This window comes from Phascolarctos cinereus, unplaced genomic scaffold (assembly GCF_003287225.1).
Source record: "Phascolarctos cinereus isolate Bilbo 61053 unplaced genomic scaffold, phaCin_HiC Scaffold_4;HRSCAF=312, whole genome shotgun sequence".
Taxonomy (NCBI): Eukaryota; Metazoa; Chordata; class Mammalia; order Diprotodontia; family Phascolarctidae; genus Phascolarctos; species Phascolarctos cinereus.
Genome location: NW_027555847.1, coordinates 694,606,682 through 694,634,002, shown reverse-complemented (window position 1 = coordinate 694,634,002; position 27,321 = coordinate 694,606,682). Strand labels below are relative to the sequence as shown.

Genomic DNA, 27,321 nt, shown 5'->3' with positions numbered 1-27,321 from the left:
ATCAAATGTGCATTAATTGACTGATCGCTTTTATCTCCAGGCTTAGGATCACAGGCTGAAGACTGAGAGGAGGGAGGGAGGCTGGGAGTCATCTCCCCACTTCAGAGATGAGGAAAATGAGACCCCAAGAGCAAGGTGAAATGGGTGCCCACTATCACATATGGCAGTGGCTGAGCCAGGATTCAAACTGAGGTCACAGGGATGACAGGATGAGAAATCTGGGGAAGAAGGGAATGTCAGCTCATCTTAACTCTCATTTAACAGATGAGGAAACTGAGTCCCAGGGACATGGAGCAGCTTGCGAAAGATGTCAAAGATAGTAAGTAGCACAGGTAAAATTCAAACTCAGAACTCAGTCCTAGGATGACAGGTTAGAGCCGGAATGGACCACAAAGCCATGCCCCTCCTTTTCCTGGGCTCCTGACCCCCCAATCCCAGGTTCTCATCATTGGACCACCCTGCCTCCTCAGCCCACAAATGCAGGCAGGCTTCGGTCCTCCTGGCCAAGGTGGATTCTGCCCATTCATTCCTGCAGGGTGGGCCGCCTTCCCCAGTCTCATCTTCTGCCTTGTCTCTGTCTCTTGGGGGGCACCTGGCGGGGGGGGAGGGTGGAAAGAACGCCTGCAGGTACCCTGAGCCCCTGCCCTAAGCATAGGGCAGCTGCTCCTCCAAGGGCTGAAGAAACACTCAGAGGGTTCACACCAACTCCCCCCTACCCCAGGCCCTCCTCCACAGCAGTTGGCCAAGGACGACATAAGGTTGGCATTCTTTTCCAGGACCAACTGGCATTCCCAGAGCCTTCCAAGAGCCCCAGCCTGGCTGTGGGCGGCATCCTGTGACTCCCCCCCCCACCCCGTCCCTCTCTGGACCCCAGCCAGGCAAGTTTGGGGGCTTCCCGCCAACGACAGGTGGGTGCCCCCCTCCTCCTCCAGCCCCCGTCCCCATCAGCCTAGAAGCCAAAAGCCATCAATGACCCCAGTGAGGATCTGGGCATGATTTCCTGAGCAGATGCTGACAAGGGTGAGTGGCTCACCCGCGGGCGAGCTGCATTGGCATCAACCCCAGGGTGGCAGGCACCAGAGAGGTTTCTGGGATGAATGGGAAATCCCTGCCAACTCCCGTCTGCCACTTGGTTATCATCCACAGAGCGCCACCAGGCTCCCCTGCCTGGTCAAGGACATGGTGCCAACCTCCTGACCCTATTCTCCCTGGCAGACCATGGATTTAAGTTTATGTCTCCTTTGGCCTCCTTTTACCTAGCTGGGAAATGGGACTAACACAGCATAGTAGTGAGGAACATGTGGGGAGAAGGTGGGGAGGGTGGAATATCTGGAAATCCTTCACATGAAATCTGGAGCTACTAAATCATGTCCAGGAGGAAAAAATGGGTCGGCAGAGAGGACGGGGAAGGGTTTGACTCAGAGAAGAATGAAGAGATAATAAATTAGATGCCTGGGGAAACAGCAGGAGACAGAGCTAAGAAACAAAGTGCCTAGATCCTGGGCCCAGACAGAAAGAGAAGAGAGCCCAGGGCATGGGATGCTTGAGGCCAAGGACTGCCCTTAGCTCTGGAGAACCGGGAAACACGGAGCCCAGAGGACAAAGAACAGGGAGTGAGACACTGCGTGCACCCCACGTCCTGGGAAGAGAGAGCGGGGCTGGGGAGGGAGAGAGGGAGTCTCAGTCCTGGAACAGCTCAGAGCCCAGTGGGAAAGGCAGGAAACCACCCCAGAGTAATCCAAGGCGGCTTACAAAGGAACGCCAGCTTGTATGATGGGGAAGAAGAGAGAGGAAGGGGCACTTTGTCCAGACTAATTCACCAAAGCCAGAAAGGAAAGAGGGATTCGGGGCAGGTGCTCAGAAGACTTAACAGAAATTAACAGAAAAGGAACAAACAAAATTGATGCCCATGAACTGAGTAACAGCTAACTAAATTGAGGAATGTGAAATAGAATGCTGTTATGTCATAAGAAATAATGGCCCTGGAGGTGGGGAGGAAGGGGGAGAAAAATTTAAAATTCAAAAGCTTATGGAAGTGATTGTTGATAAATCAAAATAAATTAATTTTTAAAAAAAGAAAAAAAAAAAGAAATAATGACCCTGAAGAATTCAGAAAAGCACGAGAAGGTTTATGTGAACTGATGCAAAGTGGAGCCAAGAAACCAAAACTTGTTTATACACATGTGTATAACCTATCCACATGTGATGACTATAACAATGTAAACAGTAAAATAAAAATATATAGTTTAGTATAATGATGGGAGAGAGTTAAGAAAATGCATCTCCCTCCCTTCTTTGCAGACATGGGGGCACACATGTGCTGGTTTTGCTAAACTGCTTTCTCCTGGCTTACTAGGTAGGGAAGGCAGGAAATGAATATTTGGAAATGAATCAATGTAAAACAATTTTTAAAAAGGTTTCAAACATAAGATAAAAAATTTTAAAATAAGGATGGCACAAAGCGGCTGAAGCTTCTTTTGTCTAGGGAGCTGACGTACCACCGTAGGCAGGCTGAATGAGAAGCATTCAGCCTGGCATGGCTTGGACAGAAGGATCTCCCTGGAGCCCCACCATCCCCCGGGGAGCCATTAAGGGGATGATGTTTCCGGGATCCGCAGGTTTTCATCTAGGAGATATTCTAAGCTCTGAGTTCAGAGACTCGCCCGGCTGGTCAGGACGACAGACAGCCCAGGAACCTCAGATACCTAGCAGACCAGGAGGCATCAGACAATGGGGATGGTTGTCCATTCAAGGAGGAGTCTTCTATGGTTTTCAAAATATGGTCTGGGGACCCCCACACAGGTCTTTGAGGTTGAACCTATTTTCATAATGACACTAAGATGTTTTACTTTCTAGTAATATCGACAGATAGAACCTCAATAAACAAAAGCCCTTTGGCGGAGTCCTCGACATTTTAATAGCAAAAGAGGCTCACAAGAACAAAATGGTTTCAAGAACGCCGCCCCAGGGGGCAGCTAGGTGGCACAGTGGATAGAGCACCGGCCAGGGAGTCAGGAGGACCTGACTTCAAATCCGGTCTCAAAGCAGACACTTGATACTTACTAGATGTGTGACCCCGGGCAAGTCACTTAACCCCAACTGCCTCACTTTAAAAAAAAAAAAACATCACTCCAAACCAAACCCAGAGCACATCAGAAATGTTTTCTCTCCTCTGCAGTCCCTAACACTCTCATTCTCTACCCCAGCCCCTTCCAGACAACTAAGGTCAATGCCTTAAGAGTCTCCCACCAAGTTGAAACCAGAAGATCCCCAGCCTGACTAGCAGAGAGGCTTTGGAGCCTTTGGGGAGGCCAACGCAGAGGAAGGACTTACACCTGGGGAGAGAAGTGGGTCTCCCTCCAGGACACTGTCTTCTGACCCCACAGAGCCACGAGGGCAAATTTCTCCAGACGAAAACAGCAAAGAGCCTTCGTCAGAGAGGCTTAACTCACGCCGTGCCCATGGGCAGTGTCTGGTGTTCAGCAGGACCGCCCTTGGCGGACTCTGACAGAGCACCACCTCAGAGCCTGACAGAACCTAAAGCAATGTCCAACAACGGGGAGTCGATAAGGTCCCTTTCTGAAAAGGTTTCTGCCCTGTCCCCTGCCCGGCAAAAGGCAGGGTCCAAAAAGCAGAATGAAGTGAGAACGCTGGAAATTCAAGCATCTGGCCTGCTCTCCTCAAAGCCAACAAATTATAGGTGCTGTCCCCAGCAAGCTGCAGACCACTGTCCTGTGGCTCGGAGAAACTTGCAAGTAAGCGAGGCGAGCTACCAGCCTACAACAAGGTCACCAGCCAGAAACAGCACTGCTAGATTCCCCCGCAGACTCTCCAAAAGGGAAGAGCAAGGTTCTCACAGCTACTTAATGTGGCTAACACTTAAGATTCATCCACTTAAAGGGACCTTAGAAGTCATCCAGTCCAACTCCTCATTGTACAGACGAGGAAATGGAGACCTAATGACGTTAAACAATTTACCCAGGGTTCAAAAGGCAGTAAAGTAGCAGAGCTGAGATGCAAACCTAGGCCCTCTAACTCCAAATTCAGTGGTCAGAGAACAGGACAGAAACTAACTGGCAAGTTGGATGGCTCCCTATACGCTGCAAAAGGGAGCCCTGGAGGGAAAACACAGTGCAGGGAGTGAATAAGAAAGAAATCGGGTCAGAAAAATCCATGTCTGAAACACCACCCCAAGTCCAGAAACCGCCAGACCACTGGGCCTGGAGAATGCGCTCTCTTGTGAGGGACCTACTCCCTAAGCAATGCGAGGTTGTGCATGCTCCTCTTGGACCCCAGTGCACCAAGGCTGCTCCCCAGCTGCCATCGCTCTTCCCAGCATTCCTGGGGGCTCACTAGGTCAGTCCAGCTGTGGTCTCCTTCACCAGATGTTTCCATTAGGGAGGGCCAATTAAGAAAATGCTGCAGCCCAGGCAAGCTGAGAAACCAAAAACACATTCCTAGAACAAATTGCCAGTTTTACAGCGAGATCCCCAAAGTCCTTGCTGCCTCTTCCTGCTCCCACACGTCTCTTCTGTCAGCCAGCACCCCCCCCTCCTGGCCCCTCCCAGACACTGGAGGAGCTGAGCCCATGAGGGGGCTCGGAGGAATCAGGGAAATTCACGGAAAAGCTAAAAGGAAAAAAAACTCTTAAATGGTTCACACTGGGAAAAAAATGGAGGGAGGACGGAGTAATGGGTCAGGAAAGGGCAGAGAGACAGACACACCCACTTCATTAGGAAAGAAAAATAAATGAATCATCTCTGAGCTGCTCCTCATTTTAGAATGTAAAAGAAGGAGAAAAGAGACAAAAGGAAGGTTCCAAGACCCTGACCCGGCTCACAGGATCATGGCTCAGAGAGCTGGAAAGGGCCTTAGAACAGAGAATGGCAGGGAGGGAAGAAGCATTTATGAGTCTCCTAACGTATACCAGGCACCGTGCTGAGCACTTTATAACTATTATCTCATTTCCTCCTCACAACAACCCTGGGAGGTAGGTGCTATTAATTATCCCCATTTTACAGCTGAGGAAACTGAGGCAAACAGGTTAAATGACTTACCCAGGATCATACAGCTAGTAAAGGTCTGAGGCCGGCTTTGAACACAGGTCTTCCTTACTCCAGGCCGGGCTCTCTATCCACTTTGCCACCTTGCAGCACAAAGGACAAGCTTGACCTCAAAAAAGAAATAGGAGAAGAAGCCTCCCCCTGCTCCTTTGCAGAGGCTGGAGGGGATCCCCATAAGTGTGGACCAGTGCATATAACCTCATGTTTGTTTGGTTCTTTTCCAGCATATGTTGATGACTTTGTTTCTCTTCTTTTTAAATAATTCTTTGCTCACTGGGAAAGCTTTCTTACAGGGTAATGGAGAGGACAGAAGAAGAGACATAGGGAGAAACTACTTAGGCAATATAAAAACAAAAGATCAAGTTTTAAAATCTATTCCTAAAAAAAGGAAAAGTCACCAGAGTTTGCTAAGTTACATGTCACTCTATCCCTCCCCGGTTCCAATCTTAGCGAAGACCCCAACTCTTTAATATGAGAGCCATTCTATCTACGCATTGATGGGGAGAAAGTCAAGGGCCAGGAATGGCTGTCAGAGGCTCTGAATAGCTGACCCTCCCCACAGCTGGCCACAAACCAGACTCTTTGCAGCTAAACCCATAAAACCAAGGTCTCCATCCCCCCACCCCACCCCAGGACTGGAGCTGTCCATGCCAACCTCTGCTGTTTGCCCTGAGTAATCCACTAGGTCCCTGGGGGAAGGAGGAAGGGAGGTAACCCCAAAGAATTAGCCCTTCCCCCAGTGCCAGTGAAACCCCCCCCCCACCCCCACCCTCCCCCTCCACCGAGAACAGCAAATCCTAGACATTGACCTGTAGTCACAGCCCACAGAAGCGGGGCCCGGCTTCAGGAAAGGAAAACAATTACTTCATTTCTCAAGGTGATCTTTTCCTGGTAATTACTTGGCTTCGTGTGATTTGTTTTTATAAGCCGTTATCAGCTACTGTAGTTCCTGTTTATCGCTGACCTTATTACTACGTGATTTGTGGGATAACGAGAGGGATCCAGGAGCAGGGGAGAGGTGGGGGGAAGCTGCGGAAGTGAGAGGAGCAAGGCAACGGGGAGGCAGCCCCCCAATAACAGCTGGGGCCAGCCAAGAAAGAAAAGCAGAGCCAGAGGCCGGGAGCAGCCCCCCAAGTTCCTTTTTGGGGGGCCCTGTTTGCCTCTGGCAGCCCCAAAAATAAACACCAAGGGGTTATCTCCCCAAGCCCAGCATGATCACCATGCTCTGGCTGGTGCACAGAGGCGAAGAATAATTCTCCAGATGTCTCCAATGCCTCCCTCTGACAGGATGAGGGGCACGGAGCCCACCAAAGGGGACAGAGAACCCCAGGAGGGCTCCATGGAGAGCAGGCTCCCCCTTCTTCCCCAAACAACAAGGCAGATCCATAGCAGGGTTTGTGGTATGCTCTCCACCCCCAACAAAAGAGTTCCTTGAAGGCAAAAGCTGCGTTTCACGTTGCATCCCTGGCACGAGGCCTGGAACCCAGCAGGCATTTAATAAATGTGTCTTGGGCTAGATTGGATTTAATGGTCATACTGCCAATTTCAAAGTCAAGAGAGGAACTGGGAGGATCAGAGCTGGAAAGGAGCTCAGAGGTCCAGGGCGGAGCTGGGATTTCAAACCAGGTCGTCTGACTTCAGGCCCGTCCTAGCCCTCAGTTCACCACACCACATGGCTCTGGTGAGATGCCTTGGAGACCATGACGTCCAGACTCATGGAGATAGGACTGACCCAAGATCACACGGGGGGGGGGGGGGTTAATGGAAGAATCAGAAATAAAACCCAGCAGTGTCTGGCATATAGTAAGTAAATGCTTGTTTCCTTCCCACCCACCAGTTCGAGGCTCCTTCCACCCCCATATGTGCCCTATTTCTACCCAAAACTTTCAAATGGGGGGGGGGGGGAGAAAGGACTTGGAAAATTAACCCTTTAAAAATTAGTCCTAAGATCCTCCACAGAATTGCCCAAAGGGGTTTCTCTGAAACATGGGTCTGACGCCCCTCAAGAAACTGCAATGGCTCCCTATTACGTCCAAGAACAAAATGAAATATCTGTGTGGCAATTAGAGATCTCCCTAACTTGTCCCCTTTTTGTCTTTCAGGAGTGTGCGTACATGTGCATGCATATGTGTGTGCATATCTGTGTCTGTGTGCACACGTGCATGGGTGCATGAATATGTGTGTTTGTTAAAATGGAAGCTTCCTGAGGGCAGGGACTAGTTTGGGTCTTTCTTTTTCTAGACACAAAGTAAGCTCTAAATAAGTAAGTGCTTGTGGACTGACTGACTGACATAATTGTATTCAAGTATCTGAAAAGCATGTCCTGGGCTCCAGGGAGCAGAAGCAGGAGCCCTGAGCAGGAGTTTGGCCCTGACCCCTGAGGTCAGGGAAAAGGTCCCGACCTCTGGCACTGGCTACCCTTGGTGGGGGCCTTCAGCCCCAGTGGGTGACCTGCTCCAGGCCAGGGCATCCTGCCTCAGAATCACAGACCCGGAAGGCAGAATTTGGGCAATGTGGCAAAGTTACCAAAACCAGCTTTTAGCTGGAAGAAAAGATTTTCCCACAATCAGATCTACTGAGCTCCTCACCTGCCTCGTCGTGACAAAATTCTCCACTGTACGGTCATCACTGTTTGCTGGTCTTACCTGCCTAATTAAACACCACTCCCTTTGAGAGGAAGGAGGCCTGTCCTTCCTTGCATCTCCCTAAAGTGACCCCTGGTCAATGTTTGCAGAACTGAAATGATCCTAGCATAGGAAGGTGGCTGAAGGTAGGTCTCTGACCCAAAGGGACCCCTGAGTTCCTAAAAGAAACTTAGAAATTAACCTTAAATCTCATGAGACCCAGAGATTTTCAAAGAACCTGAATCTCAAAACCTTATCAAGTCCAACCCCTAAGTAAATGAGAATTCTCTCTACAAAACATCTTACAAAATCCTCTCAGAGGAAGGGACAGCTCCAGGTCCTCCGGAGCAGGAACGCCCTCTACACTGTGTCTGACAAGCCCTCACAAAGCCTCTCCTGGGAGGCCTCAGGGAAGGCTTACAAAACCAGCAGGCCCATCCACCCCGGGGATAACTTGAACAGAATGGTCAGGCTGTCTTTCCTCCTATTCTCTCCCTAAAAGGAAGAAAAGGGAGCCGAAGGCATCCCTCTGGCTTCCCAAAGCCCAGCGTCACAGAAGTGCAGGGCACAAGAAAATTATTAACTGGTAATAAACAGAAGGGCCCTGCAAACAGGCTGAAATCATGTCTGAGCCTACCCCCAGCCTCCAGCTCAGCAGATCAGACCAGGCCTGTTTGAACAGATTAAATGCTCACCAAGGCAGGCATGGTCCCTCTAGATAGCTGTCACATCCCAGATAATCAGCTCAGAGAAAAGATAACTGGTTCTGCAGCCACACACATCAGGAATCCACTCTCGATAATGACAGCATGGGTTCCCATTTTCCACAGGCAACTTGGGAAAGTCTTGGGACAATAAAGAACATAGCACCCCAATGGGTAAGAAGCTGGGAAACTGGAGAGAGCAAGAGGGGTAGAGGGAAAAGAAGAGGAAGAGAGGGAGAGAAGGAAAAAGAAAAGACAGAAAAAGGAAGAGGGAAGGAGATATGGAGGAAGAAAGAAGAGCGAGGAAAGGAGGAGGGAGGGAAGGAGGGATTGGAGGAGAGGGGGAGAGCGCACTCTTTTTCCCTCTGGGGAACCTTTGGGCAAGTCCTGGACAAGGGCTCCTTGACACAGGAGAGCTCCCAAATGACACCTCAGCCAGAGAAAGGCAGAAGTGGTACCAGCTGTAAGAGAAAGAGAAGCTAATGGAGGTGATTTGAAAGTCCCCAGATGATCAGACTCTGAGGTGGGAGAAGGAAGGAGGGAGGCAGGCAGTGAGCAATGATGGGAAAACAGATTCCTTGGAGATGCTGGGGTTTGCTGGAGGATGAGGGCTGGGAGGGGCAAAACCCTAGGGTGAGGTGGGGGGGGCAGACAGTGACTTTATGAAGCACCTCTCCTAATAATCTCATTTATTTAAAAAATATGTACACACACACACACACACACACACACACACACCCATCAAACACCCTCCTCCTTTGGCGTCACGTTATCAGGGAGAGGAAATGAGATTTCTAAAGCCCCAGTAGAGAGATGCTGCCCAAATCCCACTTGAGATGAACAGCTTTTCAAATGGAAATGTCACTCTCTGGAAACGTTTAAATTTCATCCTGCTTTCTATGTGGAAAAAAAAAAAAAGATGATTAGGAAAAAGAGCCTGGCTGGGGAAGCGGGGAGGAGGAGGGTGGCAGATTCCGGGCTGGAGGAGATCCAGGCCAGGCCATCAGAGCCCTCTGCCTGCCCCAACCTCGCCCCTGGCCATCTAGCCAGGGATCTGGGGAGAGGGTCCAGACTAGGAGTGGAACCAACTCTTTGTGCTAGAGCTCGTTCAGAGCCCCCGCCCAGCTCAGCTTCCCAGACTCCAGAGGGGGCAGAGGAGAGTCAGGCAGGGAGCAAAAGAGCCCACCTGCTCAAAGGCTGGATGTTCCAGGTGCACGGCTCGTTCCCAGACCTGGGAGCGGTAGAAAGAAAGGAGCAGGTGCAGGAGGGCAGACAGAGCAATGGCCCCTCTGAGCCCCACGGGCACACCAGAGCAGCCAGCGCCGACCTCGCTGAACACAGGGGGGAGGGGGGGGCGGCAGCTTCAGACACAGGCCTCTCCTCCCCAGGGCCACAAACAGTGCCACTCATGGCTCTTCTCCGTCTCTCTGGGCCCCCTGCTTTGAGGAGAGGGGTCCTGGCCCAGGGCTTACACTGGTGTCGAAATGCTCAATTCCAGGCCACGCATCCAGCCCCTCAGCGGCCCAAGTGACTTCCCTAAAGCTCGGGCTGGACAGTGTTACCCCCTCAACCAACTCTGGTGGCTCCTGGCACCCCCAGCACCCAACACAAAATGCTCTGCGTGGCTGCCAAAGTCCTTCCCAACCTGCCCCCTCCCAACTTTCCAGGCTTCTTACACCTTACTCTGCCCCCTCCCCTACCTAGGCAGCTGGGTGGCCCAGGTAGAGCCTGGAGTCAGGAAGACCTAAGTTCAAATCCAGCATCAGAAACTTATCACTGTGGGACCCCAGGTAAGTCACTTAACCTGTCTGCCTCAGTTTCCTCATCTGTAAAATGGGGATAATAAAAGCACCTGCCTCCCAGGATTGTTATGAGGATCTAATGAAACAATATTTGTTTAAAAAAAAAAACCAGCACAAGTCCTGCAACATAGAAAGCACTCAGAAATGTTTGTCAACCGACTAACTTACCACCTTAGTGAGGTGTCTGAGCATCCGATGCTAGGAGGTTGGGTACCCTGCCTGGGGCCATGCTACTCTAACACTCGAACCCAAGGCCTACCCTCCTATGCCCTGGTAGCTCTCCCTGACATATCAGAACTCAAAAGAGGAGGAGGGGGAGGGTCAGAGGCTTGTGCCCCGATTCTGATAGGCCCAGCCAGGTCGCCAGGCAGGGCTCTCAGAGACTCTGGCTCAGCTCTGGCCTGGAGGGTGGATGCCCGGCCTCCCCACATCAGCACAACGATAACCACACATGCTGACCTCACCCAGAGCTGCAGCTGAGGATGGCTTGTTAATTAGCTAATGTACATAGCCACCTGGAAAAAGAGAGGCATTTCAATGTAATTGTTCAGCATTAGGACAGTGAGAGAGAGGGTGGGGAGGCACTCACCCCACACAAGGACATGCAGCCTTCCCCGCCTGGCCCCATCTCCTTCCATCAGAGCCAAACGCAGGCCCAGGACACGCAATGGAGAGGGAGTCCAAGGTCACCAGAGCACACCTACATGCAGCCTTGACAGGACTAGCAACAGACAGGAGAGTGGCAGCTGTGGCCAGGCTCGCCTTGGGCAAGGGGGTTTCCTCAGCCACTGCCTCAGTTTCACCATCTGTAAACTAGACCTCGTTTAGTCTGAGAGTCTGAACCTGAGATTTCCCGGGGGCAGACAGTCCCTTTGCAGATAAAAGTCACCGATTAGCCTGTAACTAGTGACCTAGAGTTGCCCATATGGGTCAGAGACAGGACTTCAACCCAAGGCATATGGAACCACAGGCTGATTGTCTAGATAACGAGCCATCCATTTGGAAGACAGACAGTGGAGAGCGCTGAGCTTGGAGGCAGGAAGACGATGCTCAGTAGCTGGGTGGCCTTGGGCAAGACATTTAATGTCTCTCAGCCTCAGTAAAATGCTGGACCATGGGCCTCTGAGGGCCCTTCCAGATCTACAGCTGTGATCCCAGGACTGATACCACCTCATTCTCTCCTGATTCTGGTGCCTTTCCTCTGCGGATTATTATTCATCCTCAGACACTTACTAACTGCATGACCCTGGGCAAGTCACTTCACCCTGTTTGCCTCAGTTTCTTCATCTGAAAAATGGGACTAATAATAAATACTACCTCCCAGGGTTGTTGCTAAGGGTCAAATGAGAAAACATCTACAAAATGCTTCTCAAACCTTAAAATGCTTGCTGTACACATGCTAACTATTAGCCATTATGAAATCACAGGTCTGGAACGAGACCTCAGAAGCCAGAATCCAACTCCTTCATTTTACATATGAGGAAACTAAGGCTCAGGGCAGTAAAGGGGCATGCTCGAGGTCACGCAGAGAGCGACTGACCGAAGAGGGATGAGGCAGGTCCAAGGCCACCAGAGCCGGGGCTTTTCCCATCGAACCCTGCCTGGCTCTCACATACAGACCATCCTTCATGAGCCCTGCCCACCAGGCCACAGAGGGGGTCTGATGTGCATCACTGGATGGAGCAGTCCCACCAAGGAAACCCCAAGCGGGTCATCCTATTATAAGTGTCAATCAGCAATTTTAAATATCCGTTTCCTTCCTTAAAATTTCCAACTTAGTGTTTTAGGAGTTTTTCCATAGAACCACATCTCCTACGTTATAACATAAAAGAAATTAAGGGGCAAATGGGATTCACTTGACAAATTATTTCACAACCCATTTTGCTGGCACGTACACATACTTGTATTCAAGAAAGAAGGGACACTTGTGCCCAAGCAGTGAGCAGTGGGGTGGGCTTGGCAAAGGGCTAAGAGCCTGGAAAACTCCAAGCTCCCACGGGAACCCGCTGGAGCGTCCACCTCAGTCTGGGGCAAGCACAGGCCTGGGACATTACGGCCCCACTTCGCCTGCTCCCCATAAAAATTCTCCCTGGCTCTTGGGGCCAGGGATGGCGGAAGGTAATAAAATGCAAGCATCTAAAGGCAAGCAATGACAACCTCCCTTCTGAGAGGACAGGGCTGGTGAGGCAGCCTCGCTTTATGCATGGAAAGGGCAGCTGGAGAGAAGGCCGCTCAATCCCTCTTCAGCCCTGATCAACAGAGAGCCCTCCTCCTCCTCTGGACTGCAGAGCTCAGAGGGTGGAGTGCCACAGTGGGAGCGCGCACAGGCTGCGCACGCGCGCACACACACACAGACACACACACACACGCATGGCTGGAGGAAGCAGAAGGTTCACCTAATGTGGCATCACAGACCTGGGGCTAGAAGGGCCTCAGAAGCCATTAGTCCGACCCCTCATTTTACAGATGAGGACACTGAGGCCAGGAGAGGTTGACCCAAGTATGACAGGCTCCCAGACGCTATGCTCTTAGCTCAACCCCCTCACCTCACAGATGGAGAAAGGGAGGCCCATCGGGGTGCAGCAAACTGCCCAGACACCCAAGTGAGGGAGGCGATATTGGAGCCCAGATTCTCAGACTCCAAAGCCAACGAACTCTTTCCGCTGCGCCCCATTTAAGACACTTTTGAGCCTTCCACGCTGGCCAGATTCCCACCAATCCTGTAGCCTCACTCACAGCCCTGGGAGGAAGGCAATATCACATGCCCCCATTTTACAGATGAGGACCCCCGAGGCCATCTAGGCCAAATCCCCTTCTTTTACAGATGAGGAAGCCGAAGCCCAGAAAGGCCACGATTAAATGTGGGACACTTTGGGAGGTGATCTGCATTTTGCTACCTGTAAACAGGGTAGAGTGTGTGTGTGGGAGGGGTGTCTGCTTTCAAATTAATTAAACAAATAAATCTGACTTTTGCTACAACAGCAGACACCCCTCCTCCATACACCAAAAGGGAAAAGAAGGAAAATAAACTGGGGGCCTTAGAGATATAACACCCCCCCACTCCACCACCCCACCCCACCCCAGCATCGCTCCATTCTGACCTCTGAGAATTCAGTGGCCACCAGGGGGTCGGGCTCCCTGGGGAGCTCCTGGCTTTTTCCCAATTTCCCCAGAAACACCGGCAGGGAGAACGCTGAGGCAGAAGCACCAGGGCCACTCTCGGCTGTCAAGGACACCCCAGGAAAACGGCTTTGTCAGCAACTGTCAGGTGGGCCAGGTGGCTGTGAGGCAGGTGCAGCGACTGTGGTGGGGGTGTTACAGAAGGGGAGGGATGAGGAGGAGGGAGGAGGGGGAGAAGGGAAGAGAGGAGGGAGAAAGGGCTAGTGGGGGGGGAAGGAAGGGGAGGGGAAGGGGGAGAAAGGAGGGGCTGGTGATGGAGGGGGCAGAGGGTATACTGTGCACTGTGACCCTGGGCAAGTCCCTTCCCCCTGGGGGTCAGTAAATCGCAGACTAGTCACTGATCTGCTGTGAGAGGAACCCAAGCACTCCCTACATTTAAGAGAGATACCACCATCACCTCCAAAAACGAAGTTCCAAGCAGTGCTTTAGGCACTAGGGATACACTGAGAGAACCCCAACGGGCCCTGCCCTCAGGGGGCTTGCATTTGCCTGGGATGACAAGAAGCGGGTCCCCTGTGCACGTGAACATCTGAAGGATCAAGAGCAGCCCCGGGGCTTCCTGCCTCCCTTGGGGGAGGTAAGGAGGAACCCCATGACCTATGACCCTGGACCAGACCTTTAAAAGCCCCTTCCAGCTTTGAAGCCTATGGCCCCTCCGAGGCCCGAGGCCAGAGTCTTTGCCCTCGGGGGGCTCCACTCTAACACATGCAGCTGGCAGGTCATCTGAGGGGGGAAGGCACGATGCCCCCACACTCCCCCAGGGAGGCCTGGAAACGCTGAGCACCGCTAGCAGCCTTCCTGCATTAGCAAGCCAGCTGCCAGGCCCCAGGGAGCCTGGATGTGCCGGAGCAGGACAGGCTGGTTGGGCAGGAGGCGGGGCGGCCTGTCCTGAATCGACCTTCCTGCTCAGCAGCCTCCCGGCCCCCCACGGGCACAGAGCAGGCTGCCTCCCTCTACCCCCTAGGGGTCTGCACCTGGGCCTCCTGCCTTCCCCAGCAGCCTGGGAGAGGGAGATGAGAGGGGGCAGGGGCAGCCCCACTCCCACTCGATTCAACGGCACTGATTAAGCTCGTGCAATCTCTGCCAGGCACCAGAGGTATGATGGAAAAACGAGACGTGGTCAGAGTCGGTGGTGAGAGCCCCACGAGGCTCTGGAGTCGCCAAGGCCCACGTTCAAATTCTGCACTCACGGCATGACCTTGGGGAAATCAATTCCGGTCCCTCTGCCTCAGTTTCCTCACCTCTAAAATGAGTGCTGGGCGAGACCGCCTCTGAAGCCCCTTCTCTCTCCAAACGACGCTCCTAAGTCACTGCTTCCCTCTCCGTGCCTTGGTTTCCCCATCTTTAAGCTTAGAGGGTTGGCCTCTGAAGCATCCCTCAGGCAGTGTGCTGGTCATCCCTCACACCCCCCATTCCACAGTCAATGTGACCCTCCCTCTCCCCTCCTCCCACCACAAATCATAACACCCCCACCCAGTCTGGCCCCTCTCTGACAAACACAGCCCACCATCTCTCCCTCTCTCAGCGCTCCACTGCAGCCAGGGGGTCTTTGTGCCCCACCCCTACCTGTCGTGTGCATTACCCCCTCCTCCTCCAGGGAGCCCACCAGGCTCTCTTCTCCTGGACCTCCAGGCTATTTCCAGGCAGACGATTCCTCTGTAAAGATCAGTGTGGGCCAGGGGGAGGGGCGGAGGGGGGGAATCCTGGCAGGCCCGGGGCTGGGAAAGGACAGCAGGCACCCTCTCCCCCAGGAGTGGTGCTGGCCGTCTCTCCAGCTGGACTCTCCCTTCAGACTGAAGCATACTCACCTTCAGAAAAAAGCAGGGCCTGTTCATGGAGGAAGGAGCCTCCAATGGACATTCAGAGAGTTCGGCTCTAGAGACAGACATAGTCTGAAGTCCTGCCTCCAACACCTAACGACAGCAGAGACAACGAGCACTTCATAAATATCACTCATCTGATCCTCACAACAACCCCAGGAGGTAGGCACTATTATTATATCCATCTTACAGATGAATACACTGAGGCAGACTTCGGTTAAGTGACTTGCTCAGGGTCATACTGTGAGGAGGGGTCCGAGGCTGGATTGGAACCCAGGTCTTCCAGACTCCAGGCCTAGCTCTTACCCTGAGCCAGGCATGGAACCCCTCGGAGCCTCACTGTCCTCATCTGTGAAATGGAGCAGTATGGTGGTACAGTGGAAAGACTCTGGCTCTTGAGTCAGAAGGCCTGGGTTCAAATCTTGTCTCGAACACTCCCCTCTGCCGTGCCCTCGGCAGCGAGGTGGCCTGGGCTTGCACTGCTGTCGGTCAGTCGTTGGGTATAGTCCGACTCTCCCTGACCCTGGGGCCCATAACAGCCTTCTCTACTCCACCTCCTGACCTCACGTTCGATGCTCCTAGGACACTCTCCATCCATCATGGCCTCCGCTCCCCTCCCCCGTCTCCTTTTTCCTTCAGTCTTTCTCAACATCAGGGTCCTTTCCAGTGAGTCTCATCTTCTCATTATGTGGACAAAGCGTTTAAGCTTCAGCATCTGACCTTCCAGTGACCAGTTCGAACGAATCTCCTAAGTACTGACTGACTGGCCTTCCTGCTGTCCCGGGACTCCCCCAAGTGTTCCTAGCGCCCAGCAGCCCGCACCACCCCCCACTGCTGCTGCTGGAAAGAGCACACGCAGACTAGACGGACCTTTGTCGGCCAGGTGAGCTCCTCCTTCCAGGAGCGGGCACCTTTTAGTGTCGCAGCTTCGGTGACCTCGGAGCCCACTGGGATCCAGACCCTCGTTCAAATCTGACTCAGATACTTCCCAGCTGTGTGGCACTGGGCAAGTCACTTAACTTCATCTCTGCCTCAGCTTCCTCATCTGTAAAATGGACATCCTAACACCTGTCCAGTAGGAGAAGATACTGGCCTTGGGGTCAGGAAAATCTGGGGTAAGACCCTCAACAGGCTACCCCAAACTCAGCCTCAGATGTGACCAGCCTCGTGACCTGGGTCACTTCACCTGTGACTTTCCTCATCTGTCAAATGGGGGTGATCACAAGAGCACCTGCCTCCCAGGGCTGCCGTAGGGCCCTACTCCATCACGTGTGGAACGCCGAGTCCCTTAAAGCTCTGGATAAATGAACTGTCCCACGCGCTCTGCTGCCACCTGCCATCAGGACCAACACAAGGGGCGGGGGCCTCGTCCCTCTATCTCAGGATCCCCCAGAGGCCACTGGGCAGATGAGGAAACTGAGGCCCACCTCCTAGATCACGCAGGCACTAAGTGTTCAAGGTCCCTGGAGCAACCACTGGAAGGGCCCTGAAAGGCACTAGGTCCAACCCTTTATCCCCAGACCAAAGTTAGGTGACTTGTCTGAGGCCACAGAGATGACAGCCGGGAAAGCAGGACCAGAACCCAGGACTGAGGCAGAGAGATGAGCATCCTCGAAGCATTTCCCGAGTTCGCTTGTTTTCTCTGCAGTGACGCCACCCACGGCATGGCCAGAGGGCTGCCTGGCACATCGGGAAGTCACCAGATCTCTGGCCCGTCTGGGCCCCGCTTCCCGCCCTGGAGGAGGAGAGGGCTGCGCCGTGGATGCCCAGGGGCTGGTGAGCGTCAGTGCCCCCCTCTCCCTTCCCGCTGCCAGCCTGCACTCTGTGGGTGGCCCAGCCCATCTGCATTTCTGGCACCACCCCCATCTCACCAGGCAGGGGGTGAGGGCAGCTGCAGACCGGGCACCGGACGGCTCCCCACAGCCCACAGAATGATCTGGATGCCGGCCAGAGGCTGCGGGGGAGGACAAAGAGAGGCCTTCCTTCCTGCTCGCTGCGACCCCTCCGGCCGCCCACCTGCTCCCCACTGAAGCCGGGCTGGGGGCCCAGCCCAAGCATGCAGCGAGAGCCAAGGACTCGTCCTCCCACCTCCTCCTGACCTCCCAACATCTGAAATCTGGACGTGTCTGAGACACGAGGATGCCTCACTGTCCTCCGCTCTACAGAAATGTGAAATGGCCACACAGGCCTGAGAGGCCATCTAACCCAACACTTTCATGTTACAGATGGGGAAACTGAGGCCCAGTGAAGGGAAATGACTCACCCAAGGCCACACAAGTAGTAAGAGTAGGATTCGAACCTAGGTCCTGTGACTCCCCAGCCAGTGTTCTCTCCCCCTGCTCAGGCAACACAAAGACCCCCCCTCCTTCCACCAAGGGCCTTTCTGTCCTGATACAGACTGCCCCCCTTCCAAGGCTCAAGACATCTGGCCAAACAATTCATCACCAGGTCACCAATCCTGCAGTGATAAGGTTATGATAATTATAATAATAATTCTCATTTACAAAGCACTTTGGGGTTTACAAAGCACCTCATGTGTGTCATCTCACTTGATTTGATCAATAATCTATAGGGTAGAAGCTAGAATGATCCCCATTTTACATGTAAGGAAAACTGAGGCAGAGTGAGGTGACTTATCCAGTGACACACAGCCAGGAAGTATCTGATGCAGGATTTGAACTCAGGTCTCTTGACTCCACGTAAGCCTAGCACTCTGGAGATTGAGCCTCCAGCAGCCCTGAAACTGTCAGATGGCCAAGGATCTCAAGGAAGAGCCAAAAGAGAACACGCCCTGCCCAATCCCCTCATGTTCAAGTCGGTTTCACGGCTGCTTCCATCTGAGCTTGACACCATGGTTTCAGAGCAAAGAAACGGAACCTTCCGGTGCTTATTAACTGGGGCGTGGCTGAACAAGCCATGGCTCATGCCTGTGAGGGGACACTAACGTGCTGGGAGAAACAATGGAGGGGACGGTTCCGGAGAAACCTGGGAAGACCTGTATGAGCTGATGCAAGGTGACGCGAGCAGAACCCAGAGAATGGTTTGTGCCACAGCGACAACACCGTAAAGACTGAACAAACAGCAGAGAACAAGCCCCCACGACTCTGAAAGACTTACGTTCTCCAATCAAGACCAGCTACAGTTTCTGAAAACTGATGCCCCCCTTCCAACAGAGAGGCGACAGCCTCGGGGCATAGGCCCAGGCACCCAGAGACGACAGGGGCGGGCTTTTCTTTTTTGACTTCACCCCCCCCACCCCCACCTGCCTCAAGGGCCCACAGGTAACTAACGGTCAGAACTCAAACCCAGGTCCTCAATCCCAACTCCAACGTTCTTTCCACGCACCACATGCACGCTCCTATCTCCTTCGGAGACAAATCTGGTTATTGCACTCTGACGGCAACTAGGTTTGAACGTTCTGCTGTCATTCTTTCAATTTACCCCGCCGTGGTCAATGGGTACGTGGTTTTCCTGGTTCGGTTTTCTTCACTTTACGTCAGTTCATCTAAGTCTTCGTGCTTCTCTGTATTCCTCACAGCTGTAGCTCCTGGCAACACGGTAACGTCCCATTTTACCCACACTACGACTCACTCACTCTCGAATCACCGGGCACCGGCTTTGTTTCCAATATCTGCTACTACTAAAAGTGCCATGATACATACTGTGGTGTATTTGAGACCCTTCTTCCTATATGCGTAGAATAATATATGGGCCAGCGTATATAGATATATCAGTCACTGTCTCGGCATTAATTCCAAATGCCTTTTCAGAACTGCTGCGCCAATTCACAGCTCCACCAGCAATGCATGAGTGTGGCCGTCTCTTCACAGCCTCTCCAACACGGGCTATTCCCGTTTTCTGTCATCTCTGCTGACTCACCGAGATCTCAGACCTCCCTGTGCTTTTCACAAAATGGTGCAAGGCGTGCAGGCTCAGCTCCGGAGGCCCACTGCTCTGCCTGTCAGCACCCCCAGGCGCCGAGAAAAACACTGCAGGAGTCTGTAAGATGAGGTTCACACCAACTGCGATTCCATTGGGCTCTGCAAACATGATCAAGTGCCTGCTGCACATGAGGTCTCACCAAAGTCCTCTGCCACCAAGCCAGCCCGGTCCAATCAAACAAGCATTTGCTGAAGGTCCACTCGCTGTGTGCCATGAACCGTGCTAGTGCTGAGGATCTAAGGGGCGTACACTCCAGACGGGTCACACCAAACTCAGCAGCTGGGCCGAGGACAGGCCGAGGAGCATCTCAGCTGAACTGGCACAGATGTGTCACCAGGGCAACACCGCCCACCAACAAAAAGGCTCTGGGCTGGATGCTGGCGACTCAAAAATTTAAAGAAAGGCGGAGAACGACACAGCCCCTGCCCTCAGGTGTCTTACGTTCAATTCTCCCCAAGTGCCTCAAAAGGGTTACTTCCCAAAAGAAGGGGACAAACCGTCCCACGTTCTCTCCTCCCCAGTCTCCCTGCATGACTAACAGCCTGCATCTGAGGACGTCAGGCTGGGCACAGGAGGAACGTGGCTGGGGGACAGAGATGCTCTCTAGCCCAGATGGGTCCTGAAGTCCTGACGCTACCACTGCGGCTGGGGGCTCATCCTGATCTGGTGCGCCAGGCACACCATTCCTGCTACCAGCAGCTTCGCTGCTCCTTCCAGGATCCTGCTGACCTTGGGCACCTGTGCCAACCATCAGGACAACCAATCCTGATGTCACCCCCACTCCGCTGCCTCAGCAACGCCCTGGCACAGTCCCAGGATGGGGGAGCCAAGCCCTCATTTGACTGTCAGATCAAGGCCTGGCAGGGCAGCGGGCAGGCCTGACTGGCTAATACCACCCATTCAGCCTTGGCCAGCTGCAGTCAACAGCACTCCCGGGGCTGGCTCTGTGCCCAGGCAATGCCCCATTCCTTGAGAATCAAGGTCATGGCTGTTCCAGGGGCACAGCATTCAGCCTGCGAAAGTCTCTTTGTCTCACAGAGGAAGGGGGGCACCCCCAGCCCCGGAAAGGCACCAGGGACCTCAAGGTGGGGAGACAGGACGTCAGGATAAAGACACAAACCAGAAACACAGCACATCTGCCAAACGCAACAGGCTCTAACCAAACTCCAGAAAGGAAAGCATTCCAAATGCCCAGAGAGACACAAAGCACTGGTTCTGACCAGCAGCCCTGACACACAAAGACCCCCGGGCAGTCTCCCTGCCTGACCTCCAGCCAGACGCAATCTCTCCTGCTTCCCCTTGGGATCACAGACCGGAAGCCTGAAGTGACCGAAGGGCTGGCAAGTCCAACCCCCTCATCTTACAGAAGGGGAAACTGAGGACGGCCTTGAAAGCAACCTGTCCGACACAGCTAGCTGGGTCAGCACAGAACTAGGATTAGCACTCGGGTCTTTCGTCTCTACCTCCAACAACACTCACTCTACTGGGCCATGCACTCTCCTTTTTTTTTGGGTGAGGCACTTGGGGTTAAGTGACTTACCCAGAGTCACACAGCTAGTCAGTGTTATGTGCCTGAAGCCACACTTGAACTCAGGTCCTCCTGACTCCAGGGCTGGTGCTCTATCCACTGCGCCACCTAGCTGCCCCTTTGCGCTCTCCTTTACAAACCTTTCTAAAAGGGCTCTGACCGCCAGAGCTGAAAGGGACTTCTGTGATCATCTCTTACATCCCTGAAGCTTTATAGATGAGGAAACTGAGAACCGTGGGCTGAAGTGAAGGGTCCTTAGGATTCAAACTCAGATCCTCTGTCTCCCCAGTGCTTCCAGAGAAGGGAGTTCTTAACCGTTCTTATGTCCAGGACACCTCTTGGCAGGCTGGCGAGGAAGCCAATGGATGGAGACTGCCTTAGAACCAGGGGCGTAAGTGTGCAAGATGAAAGGCAGAGGTTCAGAGAGGAATCCAATCATGCTGAAATATCATTATCCAAGTGTTTTTAAAACACGTCCATGGGCCCCGGAGGAAGACACCCCCCCCACCAGGGAGAGCACCCAGCCTTCCCCCACATCACTCTGTCTCTCTGTCCCTCAGCCAAGTACAGGACCCCTCTCCAAGTGGATGTCCCCTGCCCGGTGATGCCCGAGTCAAACTGACACCAGATGAAGATCCAGGGCTGACCCTCTGCCCCCCAGCCCTCTCAAGACTCCCCCAGGCTCTGCTCCTGGGCCAGCACCCCCCTAACCTCAAGGGCCAGGAGCCTGAGCAAGGACCAGGGAGGGACGGCAGGCAGAGCCTCTGTGAGCTCTGAGTCACACTGTGGGGAAACATAATTAGCAGGGACGGCAGGAGACGCCAGCCGAGCTCCCCAACTCTCCAAGGATCAGCACTAACGTGGCTAATGACCAGAAGGGGAGGCAGCCCCGCACATCCACTCCTTCAACCGTGGCAAACATCAATTAGGGAAGAGCTGGCACCAGAGAGGATCCCAAAGCTCTCACTGACTGGGGCGCAGGAGAGGGTGGGGCACGGCACACCTGGCAGGTGGACAAACAAAAGGGGATGACCGCAGCAGACCAACCTGGAGGCGCCTGACACTCACAGAGGGCTTTGTCCTGTCTAAAGGCCTCCTGCCCACATCATCGCTTGGTACCGTGAGAGGCAGTGGCAGAGGCCAGACACACCCCCTCTCTGAGCCTCAGAAAGAGTCCCTAGCCCTCGGGGTTATTAGGGAAATAAAATGAGAAGATGCACGTAAAATTCCCCTCCTTCAAAATGTCTTCCACGTGAACACAGCTAGTGCCGTCCCTTCCCTAAAGACGATGTTTGTTCCATATATACATTTATTCTATGTAATAATAACGATAACACTGATAAAAATTACAGCTAGTAATAGTTTGCAAAGTGCTTTACAAACATCACTGCACTGTTAATCTCACAGCTTCCCTAGGACGTAGGCACTGTTGCTATCCCCATTTTATAGATGAGGAAACTGAGGCCCAGCCAGATTATGTTGACTTGCCCAGTTAGTATGTGTTTGAGACAGAATTTGAACTCGTCTTCCTACCTCCAAGGCCTAAGCACTCTACAGAACGCACCAGCTGTGCCTAACATCGGCGGAAGGCTTCCCTCCCAGCGTACAGACCCACCCACATCCATACACACAGAGACACATGTGTGTCTGGGGCGGTGGGGGTACACTTGTATGTGGCCGCTCAGCTTTCCTTCACAGAATGTAAACTCAGCAGCTCAGACTCTTAGCACGGTGCCGGGCACACGGGAGGCTCTAATAAGCACATGCTGATGACTGATGGACTTGCTCAGCTTACAACTTCACATAAATGTCACCTATAATTGCTGCTATATAGTCAATGCTCTACCTAAGCCACTGATGAGAATTCGTCCAAGAAGAGCATTATTGCTTTTCTTTTCTGCCTAGAAGCTACACACATATATTTAAGTATATATACATATATAAACGCACATCTATACACACAAACGTACACATATATGTATAGATTTTTTTAAAAGCTTGTCTTCCCACCTAATTCCACACAGGCAGAGGCTGGGTTTTCCTTCTATTTTTATTTTTTTCCTGAATTCAATAGCAAAAGAATTTATTGAGTACCTACTATGTGCTGAGCATCACATCAGGCACAAGGGGTGGAAAGAAAACTGAAAAGACTCTTGTGCCTAAGAAGTTCGTATTAGTAGGTGCTAAATAAAGGCTTGTTTAAGGGATAGATGGATGGATGGACAGATGGGTGGACAGATGGTTGGATACATGAATGGAAGCACAGATGAAGAGAAGGATGACTGGAGGGATGGAAAGCTGATGGATGGACATTAGAGCGGCAAACTGATCAAAGGACAGACTTCTGAGTGGATAGATGGACAAAAGGATGGACGGCAGGACAAATGATGGACAGATGAAAACAGAAGTGCCCACAGGCTTTTGTCGAGGACAAAGTTGGGAAGCTGACATCCTGCCGAGAATCCAAGAGGCCACGCAGGCTGCTGAGGAGAGAAGGCCACCGGGCCAGCAGCGGGAGGACACGGCCAAGGACGGGTGGGGAGGGGTCTTCCTCTTACCTTGGAGAGGTCTTCAGTGCCCCCATGCTGGGCCAGCATAGGCGAGGGCCGAAGCAGCGGCTCCTGTAACAGCTCCAGCCGAGGCCGCTTAGTCTCAATGTATTCAATTTCAGATTTGCTCAGGTCAGGCAGGTAAGAATGGGAGTCTGGCCGCAGGTGTAACTCCTGGGACCTGGGGTGGAGAAAGGACATGTGGCAGGTCAGTTTGTTTTGAATTTCTCCGTAGCTCCTCTGGTACCTGCAGAAGTGGGGGACCAGAGGCCAGAACACTGCTTAATTATGCGATGACAGCATTTTTTTTTTATTCTTTGTCATAAGGCGCAGCTCTTGGGGGCTGGGGCGAGACAGGGTAGGGAAAAAGTATATTGTGAAATGGAGCGAATGTAAAAACAAATACATCAATAAAGACCTTTTTTTTAACGGCCTCTTCCTGACCAGGCTCAAGAGGCTTTCAGAAGCCAGGGTCCAAGGCCACCAGAACACCCAAATGAGCACATGAAAGCAGAGGATCTGCCTCTCACCCGGCCAGAGACCCACCCTTCAGCGCCATCGAAAGGCCCTGCCCCAACCCAGCCAGCACCTCTGGCTCAGGAGCAAGAGGAAGGTTCGGGGATTGAGAGTGAGAGGGCCCGGAGGGAATCCCAGGCCTCCCACTTACCAGCAGCGTGAGCCTGGCTAAATCTATCACTATCCCCATTTTACAGAGGAGGAAACAGAGGAAGATGGAGGTAAAGTGACTTGGCCAGGGTCATACAGCTAGGACATGTTTAAGACAAGACTCAAATTCAGTGTCCTCACTCCAAGACACATCACGAAATCACTCAAAATGTCTTCTCTATTTCCTTTTGCATGTTCCTTCCCCAACACACACACACACACACACACACACACACACACACACACACACACACAGAGGTGGCACTTGGAGACTTGCTTGATCAACACCTTGAAAAGGCCTATGATCACCTCGCGTGATAATCCCCATGACAGCTCTGTGAGAGAGAGAGCACCAGTAATAACATCCCTACTTTACAGATAAGGAAACTGAGGCAAAGAGCCAGTAAACAGCTCCCCAAAGGAGCAAAGCCCGGACCAGACCCCTGGGCTCTTCTACCCTGGCCTCCCAGAAACACAGAAACTCGGACAGCCCCGCTCACGTGCTGTCCCCCAACCCGACTGTGAGCTCTGGCTTACATCAAAACCAACAAGAGGTAGAAAGTCCCCCCAGGTCCCCATGCTCCCCCAGCCTGCTCCACTCTCCTGGTGACCAGAGCCGGAAATCAGCACAGGGGGACGCCATGGAGAGGGCTGGCTCTGACATGATAATCATGATAACAACCACCACAACAATAATAATAATGGCTAACATTTCCATAGCACCTCAAAATCTGCAAAAGCGCTTTACACGTATGACTTGTTCCAAATGAGAGGATCTGGGTTCCATCCTGACTCAGGGCCCCAGGACAAGCTCACCGAGCCCATAAAATAAGGGGGCTGGACAGGCGGCCCCACTGCCCACGCCGAGGAAAAGACCAAAGTCCCTCTGATCCAACCAATTCCCTCATTTTATACAAGAGGAACCTGGAGAAGTCGCCCGGTGCCAGATCCCGGCCTTCTGACAACTCTGGGCTGCACCAGGTCCCAGCAGCCCGGGACTCGAGTGGCGCCCTCAGCCCCTTCCAGAAGCCCTGGCTGAGTCTGGAAAGGCCCACTCACCCTACATCCAAAACCAGGGACCAAAGCCCAGCCGTCACCCTCGGGGCACCAAGGTTAGCTCAGAAATCCAGCAGGAATCCCCAGCGGAGGCCAATGCCCAGGTAGCTTCTGCCCACCCTCCACCTCCATCATCACCTTCTGGTCTAGAGATGAATCATGAGAAACACTTTAAGAGGTGCTGTGCGGGGAGTGGAAGTCAGAGGACCTGAGTTCAAATCCCTAAGCAAGTCCCTCTTCCTTTCTGAGCCTTTTTCCTCATCTGTGAAATGAGGAAGAGCTCGGCAGGCCCTTCCAGCGCTAAGACCCAATAACCCCCGTCACACACTTCCCAGGTTTTACACTTGCTAATAAGAGAGATGATGACTACCTCCCCACATCCCAGATTTCACATCCACTCATAAAGATGCACACCTACATCCCAAGGTTCACACCCACAAAAACAGGTGTGGGCTGGGTTGTCTTCAGGAAATTACAAAGCTCCTTAAATGACCCTGGATTTCTACCAGAAAGGAATGAGGGTCCAGCTTCTGAACCCCAACATGCTACTCGTGGTGTTACACATACACACACACACACGCACATACATACACACACGCACAGAGGGCTGACCACAGCCCCTCTCTTATTCAGTAATCTCCAGTGGCTCCCAACTTCCTCTAGAGTCAAACAAAGACTCCTTTGTCCGGCATTTGGGTCAGCTAGGCAGGGAGGGCAGTGGACAGAGGGCCAGGTCTAGAGCCAGGAAGCCCCAAGTTCCAATAGGGCCTCGGATACTATCTGTGTGATCCTGGACAAGTCACTGAACCCCTCAAAGCCTCAGCATCCTCATCTGTAAAATGGGGACACTAACAGTGCCAACCTCCCAGAGTCGTCATGAAGATCGGATGAGATGAGATTTGCAAAACACTTAGCACAGTGTAGTGGCACACAGTAGGTGCTATCTAAAATTATTATTATTAATTATTATTATTGAGAATCTTTCACAATCTGGCTCCCAACCTACCTTTTCAGCTTTATCAAATACATCATGCCATTCCTACACTCTCCAGTCCCATCAAACTAACCTCTTCTCTGCTCCATACGTGTGTTATTCTCTCCATTTCCATTTTCCCCATACCTGGCCACCACCCTGCCTGGAATGCCATCCCTCCTTGCCTCTATCTCATTCGATTGTGAGCTTCTTGAGGGCAGGGCTGTCTTTTACCTTTCAGTGTATCCCCAGCACTTGGCACAGTGTCTGGCACACAGTAGGTGCTTAATAAATGCTTACCGACTGACCTCAGAGTATGTTTCACTTCCTTCAAGATGCAACTTGAACATCCCCTTCTATATGAAGCCTTTCCTGACCGTCTCAACTGCTAATGCCTCGTCTCTCCCTCCCTCTACTGCCTGTTTTTTTATATTTATTCTGCACGTGTGTGTGTGTGTGTGTGAGAGAGAGAGAGAGAGAGAGAGAGAGAGAGAGAGATCTCTGAGACTGGTTTATTTTTTAAATCACCAGACCTTCCACAAAGCCTGACACATAGTTAGCACGTTATAACCATTTGCTGAGTGACTCTCTGCTCTGATACTAAATAATTAGAAATAATCATTGTGCATAAGGCAAGGACTGACACACAAGCCATTCTGAACAAGAACAGGAGCAAAGGATTTCACCTGGGACATGTGTAAAATAGAGGGTGATACAGAGTGGGTGAGATCAAGGCAGGCGCCACATAAACTGAGCGGCCTCCTTGTGGTGAACGTAGTTGCGGGGGCACAGATTAGAGAAGGGAGGAAGGAAGGGGAAGGAGGATTTATTAAGCCCTTACTGTGTGCCTGCACAAGCACTGAACAGATCAAGAGAAGAATGAGAAGCGTTTGTTCCCAAGGAGCCCCCACTCTGCTGAGGGGAGACCTCCCCTAAAACAAAAGCCCCTCGGCTTCAGGGTAACTGGAAAGGTACCCAAGTACAGAGGGGCAGGGCCTGCACTGGAGTCTGTGGGGCACGGGGGCGGGGCAGATGGCAGGGCTGGCGGCTCCCACCCAGCACGAGGAAGCGGAGCGGCCCAGTAGAGGGAGAAGGCGAGGAGGATTGTGAGGTGGCTCTGCCCCCAGCGCCACTACCCGACGTGGAATCTGGAAGGGACCATGGAGGTCACAGTCCAACCCCACCATTTACAGGTGAGCAAGCTGAGGCCCTGAGATGCCCAAGGTCGCCCAGGTTTCAAGCGACAGAAGTGGAGTTGGAATCCAGGTCTTCTGACAACACAGTCCGTGCTCTTTCCCCGATAAAGAACTCGGGCAAGAGACTCCCGAGGGGTGGCGACAAACCACATGACCGACATGGACATCCAAATCAATGACATCATGGATTCACTGGAGTATTGTCAGAAACAATTTCA

The 27,321-nt window shown here is 52.5% G+C and overlaps 1 protein-coding gene across 1 annotated transcript in view; it reads right to left on the bottom strand.

Annotated features, from left to right (window-relative positions):
• The window catches only part of NCOR2 (nuclear receptor corepressor 2), a 361,555-nt gene that overhangs the window by 198,821 nt on the left and 135,413 nt on the right, over positions 1-27,321 (bottom strand). The window contains 1 exon segment of the mRNA XM_078154258.1: positions 23,222-23,393. Coding sequence (XP_078010384.1) covers positions 23,222-23,393 — 172 coding nt within the window.